Raw genomic sequence first — 6,288 nt, 5'->3', positions numbered from 1 at the left:
GGACCTTTCTGTGTGGAGTTTGCATGTTCTCCCTGTGCTTGCGTGGGTTCTCTCCGGGTACTCCGGCTTCCTCCCACAGTCCAAAGACATGCAGCTTAGGTTGATTGGTGTCTCTAAATTGCCCATAGGAGTGAGTGTGTGTGTGTGTGTGTGTGTGTGGTTGTTCGTCTATGTGTTAGCCCTGCGATGGATTGGCAACCTGTCCAGGGTGTACCCCGCCTTCGCCTGATTGCGCCCCCCCGTGTAATGCGTCTCATCTCATCTGCAAGAAGAACGCTGCCGTTCTTCAGCTCTCAAGAGGCATTATTCTACTAAACATGCAGCACAGTGGGACAGATGAAGGACAGGAGAGGGAAAGCTGAGTTGTGCAGGTTTCATCCATCTATAGTTTTTGTATGTGATTGCAGGTGTGGGAGGCAATGCGAGAAAGACCTGGCCAGGTAATGTGAGGTTGAGACACCTGAATGATTAAGTGTAAAATTGTAGTACCTGCAGCTGGGAGTCCAGTAATAATGTTTGGCTGCTCCAGCGACTGGCAGGCAGGCTGACCCCTGAAAGTACCAGTGTGGAGAGAGCGCATGAAGGGAGAAGAGCTACTGCACAGGTAGTCTACCGTCTTGTAATCAGACACAGAGCTTTCTGACAGCACAGTCACATTCAGTTCTCTCTGCTGCAGACAGTCAAAAACCTGCAAAAGATAGAGAAACACCAAGACAACTTTGACCTTGATGATCACCCGGAAGAATATCTGTATGTTGAAGAATGTGGTAAATACAACTCTCATTCCGGTTATACAAGGAACGGGTGGCTCGTATTAACAACCCCACTACCCCATACTCCAGAAGCACCCTCTACAGGGTGCTCAGGCACTGTCCCCATCCTCCATGCGACACTGAAGAGGCGTGTCAACCAAGACAGTCCGACCATGTCCAGAGCCTTCAGCAGCTTAGAGTGACTCATCCACTCCTGGCGCCTTGCCACTGAGGAGCTTTTTGACTACCTCAGAGATCTCTGGCAGAGACATGGTTCAGGCTTCCCCTTAGTCTGCCTCATCCTTGGAGCACATCTCAGACAGGTTCAGGAGTTCCTCAAAGTGCTCCTTCCACCGCCACAATATCCCCAGCCCGAGTCAGCAATTCTCCTCTCCTGCCAAACACAGCCTGAGCCAAGCCAAGACAGTTTGCCAGAGCTTCCTAGAGGTCAGCCAAAAGTACCATAGCATCCCAAAATTCCTCCCACACCCAAGTTTAATCACAATGCCATCCAACTGATTTAGTTCTATAAACCTACCTTTTCTGTCCACTGAAAAAGCTGGTCTTCTGCAATGTAGCAAGTCACTTGGCATATCAAAACCTTCAGGGAAAGAAATGCAAGAGATATTTTATGCTACATTTGTTGATTAAAGACACTGTTCTGAAACTTACAAGTGTAACTCAAATACAGGAAGGACTGATACACTGATGGATGACAAAAGAAGAACCCAGACATAGCTCTATTTTCATGACAGAGATTGACCAGCTCAAATAACTGTATGCATCTTCATGTGTAGCACATCACACTAAGGTAGGAGAGACACAAACAGGCAAGCGCTTCCGGAGAAATTGGTCTGGTTGTGCTGAGGATTGATGTTTAAGAACTACGTCTAGACTAAGAAAGGTTACTCTGCAGGTAGTGGGGAGACTGTAAACACAGGCAAACGTGATACACGGAGGAAAATCAGCACAACTATATATAAATAAACACTATTCATGAAACACTCTGCAGCCAGGGGGCAGTGAGTTGGGTTAGACAAATACCATACTAGGGCTGCTGCTAATTAATAAGTCAGTGGATTATTTTCATGATTAATCAATAATGTTTACTTTCTATATCATCATGCCCATCCCAGTATCACAGAACATTTTCTTTCAATTGATTAATTGAATAATCAAATCAATAGCTGTATTCTATCCGAACATAAGTGCTTATTGCATGTCATTCTTCCAGTTTCTCTTACCTTCCACAGAAAATAATACAGCAAAAACTACCCAGAAAACACACTCTCCGCATTTAAATCTGCATTAAAAGTAATGGTTATCGTAACAGGATTTTCAGTGAAACAATAATCTATAAACTAAAGGGGGACTGTTGCAGTATCGGTTGTCCACAGCTACATTACAGTGTATGAAAGCCTTTTCTTCCAGTTCATTAAATCCCTGCAGCCAACAGAAGGCAGTCAGTCAGAAATCTGTGATAAATCTGAAGCTCCGTCAGCAGCACAGCGCTGTCATACACGGCCATTCACTATGTTTATCTTGATTAAATCACATGTATATGACACTAGGCTGAAAATAACCAGGCACCGCTCTGCATACATAAAACTGGTTGGCTATAACTCTGTACCCAGGCCCATTAATCCTGCATCTCATGGCCTAGTTTCTGACTTTTGTAGCTGATGTGGAGTTTTGTGTATTATCCTTAAAATGCACTACAGTGCTGTAGACTGTATGACCTGTTACAATGTGACCATTTATGAAGATACAGTAGAATTGAGATCAAAATATCTTTGGATTGATGCAGTCATAAAAAACAAACAATTATCATTTCTACAATTCATTTGTGTTGTCAGTGAAGGTACCTGCATTCATTTTACTTCTCCACCAATTTATTCAGGGTTTTCCTTAAATCTGTCACATGTTTGCAGCTTGACAGTGACTTGGGCACAACCACTATAAAGTGCTCTTAATTTAGCAGAGTTAGGGTTATCGGGTGATCAGGAGCAGCCTCATTAAACTGACTGATTATTGAGGAAACAACAATCCGGTGCTTTCTGTGCCATTAATGAAACGGCAGACACAGTGTGAAGTGCTGTTCTCAGCTATGCTTCTCAGTGTGTACTCACTGATGGGTTCTCCTTGTGCCTGTAGAAAACACATGCCGACTCCTCACTTGCTTGCCCAGTTACAGGCCGGCTCCTCTCATTCCAAACTGATGCATGCCCTACTGTGTCCCAGTTTGCAGAGGTGAGAACGTACACTGACAGAAACCCTGTGAAAACAGATCTTCTCTCAGTTATTCAGCAAGAGCTTCCATGTCACAGGAGTTCTTTTCTTTTCATAGTTTACTTCTTAGACATTATTATTCTTTCTTTGAATTAATTACTGTTTGCTGTATATGACATAGGCATGTCTGCATTAAAATTCTAGACTCAGTCTCAGAGTGGACAGTGGAAAAATGCAACTGATATCATTTAGAGCTAAAACAATGAACAGATTTATCAATCATCTGATAAAAAGAACTTCAAATGGCAACTCTTTAATAATCAATTCATCTATAAATTTTCCTTTGACCTGTAATAATATTGAGAGGAACAAATCACAGGTGAGGTAGCATACAGGAGCCACTTACTGGCAGCATTGTGTCCCACAGCAAGGACGAAGTCTGAACATTGCAACTTGTTTCCAGACCTCAGTGACTCAGAGACTTCAGGGCTCCAGTGCAGACGAACCTCCCTAATGGAGAGTTACAAGTTTTCAGTTCTGGAAAACACTGTATAACTAATATTTTACTGAATTCCACCTCCTGAACAATTTAGAAGTATTTATACTTGAGTATTACTATTTTATACTCTATTGTACATACATTTCTCCATACATTTCTGGCAGGAAATATTGCACTTGTTAAATCATTATATAATATGCACAGCTGTAGTCAAGACCTGGGCAGATACCCAGAGGGTATATGTTTATTATTGAGGTCATAGTTAAAGGTGGTGTTGTACTGGACTATACCCAGATACATACATGAGAGAGTCAGAATATTAGAAACACATCTAAGTATAATGTAGTCCAGTTTAACTATGACCTCAATGATAAACATATAATTGAATTCATACATTTATGACAATTTCACCAAAAACAAACATTTTGAGCTTCATAAACACAGATGTGAAGACGGAAGTGTTGCACTGAAGTGCATACAATTCTACAGGTGTACTTAATAAAGTGGACAGGGAGTGTATATACACACGCACATAAATAAGCCTATAGGTTATATGGATAGACTACACACAGCGCGCGCGCGCGATTTCTCAGTAATCGGAAAATGATCTTATGACAGTCTTGGTTCGTGTTATTACGGCCAAGTTACTAAACTAACGTTAGCTAACTTTACCATTTCTCACTAAAACTTCATGTGTCATGTTGTTAGCTAGCAAGAGCCGACAGATATCAAGGCATGACATGTGGTACAAAAAGGTTTTAGAAATGGGAGGATGAGCGCTGAATTCAAATTTAACGTTACATCTAAAAGTAGTTAAAAGTGTTTAGTTCTCTGGAAATATCTATCCGCTATACAGTATCCACAGTAATCCACGCTTTCTGACTTATTACTTCCTGTGTTTCCATGCTAGCAGGCTAATGTTATCTACCTCTTTTCCTCTAGTTCTCTGCGAATCTGTTCATCTTCTTCGTTTTCATCGAGGCTCTCATCGTCTTCCTCCACAGCCCGAGAATACACCGTCAAAACTTCACCAAAAAACGTCGCCATAACCTCAATATTTGCCGAGACAATTAAAACTTTGACTATTGCCATAAGGTAGCTATAGTACAATATATATATCCACCACTTCCGCCGGCAGCAACACCCCTCTAGAATAAAAGCCTCAGCCGAACCTTGGAGTATTTCAGAAATATCCACAAACCTCAACCAAAACTGGATAAGAGACAATAAAAATAGACTATTGATCCTAAGAGGGTGGGAAATTCATGTATTACACATGAGCAAAGACAGGCGAAGAAAAAGATATAGTCAAAAAACAAATGACATTTGAAACACACTGTATCTCATACAGGCTTTAAACAGTATGTATTTATATTAGGATTAACAGATTAAGATTTCTTAGTCTTAATATAGATTCATACTGTATAAATCCTGTATGAGATATGTTTTGGGGTGGCTATATGTGTGTGTGTTTAGCCTGTATTATAATGACAGGCCCATAGTACTGTATATAGTCATTGGACAAAACCGTTGATTAGTTCACCTTTAAATAAAGGTTATATAAATTTGGTAAATAGTCAACAGTCCTCCAAATGCATCTTGTAAGTATCCTCTAACTTAATCAAAAGAACAATGTATTAGGGATGAATTATGTTTGATATTATATAAAGGATAGCTTATATTCACAGTTTTTGAAGTCTGTCTTAAAACAATACCCACGTGCCCATATAATAGCAGAATGAGTTGTAAATCACTGCAAATCCAAATCTTGTCCAAACAGGTCTATATTATTGATTTAATTAACCAAGACTGCTGAAGCCTTGTAATTATTTTTTTTACACAAATTGAGAACCTTGTATTTTGCCCCATCACTTACTATGGAATATATTTTTTGGTGGTGATTTTTCATGGCCATGCATGATAAACGGTTAAAGCACTAAATAACTATTTCAATGTGCATCTGGGCATGTGAGTATTGTTTTAAGCTGCACTTAAAAGATATAACCCTGCTTTAAGCATAGATTTACAGTGATAAAACCCCCAACAAATTAGATTGGTTGATATATTTCAAATGCACAGAAATACCTCAAGCTGAGCTGCCTCAACACACTGTCCAGGCACACAGAAAAGTGCAACACACAATCCCTGTAGGAAACTCAGCGCCCAAGGCTGCATGCATAAGTACTGCCTGTCCAATGTATTTCTGGCTGAGATGTTCACTTAAATCAATGAATGATTTAAGGCTGTGGCTCTGCAGTGGATTCACATGATGTGTAGTTATACAATTCATAGGGGCTTGAATATGACTTAAACTTAGTGTAGGAATGTTTTAAGCGCTATTTTTGGCCCTTGATCAGCCTTGGCAATCAAGAGTAATCTTGACATGACACATAACTCCACTAGCTTCTTACAGGTAATACATAATTAACATAAGTGAGGAAAAAAGCTTCGAAACATAATTTATAAAGGGTGCTGGTATACAGCAGATAGCTGGAGACATAAGCCAAATCATGTTAGGGCAAATTGGACTGAAGTTGACTGCAGAAAATTCGTCCTTTTCCATTGTGTTGTATAATTCACTCCCTGGGAAATGAGGGACAAACAGAAATGTGATGACATCAGCACAGTCATAAAAATATTTCATTGCCACCAGAAAACGTCTAGTGTTAGATGGAGAAATTGGATTGCAGAGTGAAACCTGGAGTAGAATAGAGAGTAAGCTCTATTACCAGTGCAGTGAAATAATGTGTCATAAAGTAACAGCAGAAAGGTTTGCTGTCACAAAATGGAGCAACATGCTAGGTGGAA

At 40.3% G+C, this 6,288-nt stretch overlaps 1 protein-coding gene across 1 annotated transcript in view; it reads right to left on the bottom strand.

The window, feature by feature from the left end:
* Positions 1–4,636, bottom strand: part of psmg1 (proteasome (prosome, macropain) assembly chaperone 1) — a 6,873-nt gene extending 2,237 nt beyond the window's left edge. The window contains exons 1-5 of the mRNA XM_020598357.1: positions 4,409–4,636; positions 3,388–3,491; positions 2,882–3,027; positions 1,291–1,353; positions 490–688 (exon numbers count right to left, since the gene is read on the bottom strand). Coding sequence (XP_020454013.1) covers positions 490–688; positions 1,291–1,353; positions 2,882–3,027; positions 3,388–3,491; positions 4,409–4,572 — 676 coding nt within the window. The 5' untranslated portion in view covers positions 4,573–4,636. The remainder of the gene's footprint in view (positions 1–489; positions 689–1,290; positions 1,354–2,881; positions 3,028–3,387; positions 3,492–4,408) is intronic.
* Between the last annotated feature and the right edge of the window lie 1,652 nt (positions 4,637–6,288).

The sequence above is a fragment of the Monopterus albus genome, unplaced genomic scaffold (genome assembly GCF_001952655.1).
Source record: "Monopterus albus unplaced genomic scaffold, M_albus_1.0 scaffold38.1, whole genome shotgun sequence".
NCBI lineage: Eukaryota > Metazoa > Chordata > Actinopteri > Synbranchiformes > Synbranchidae > Monopterus > Monopterus albus.
The sequence above is the reverse complement of the archived record's forward strand: the minus strand, read 5'-3'. Positions and strand labels throughout refer to the sequence as shown.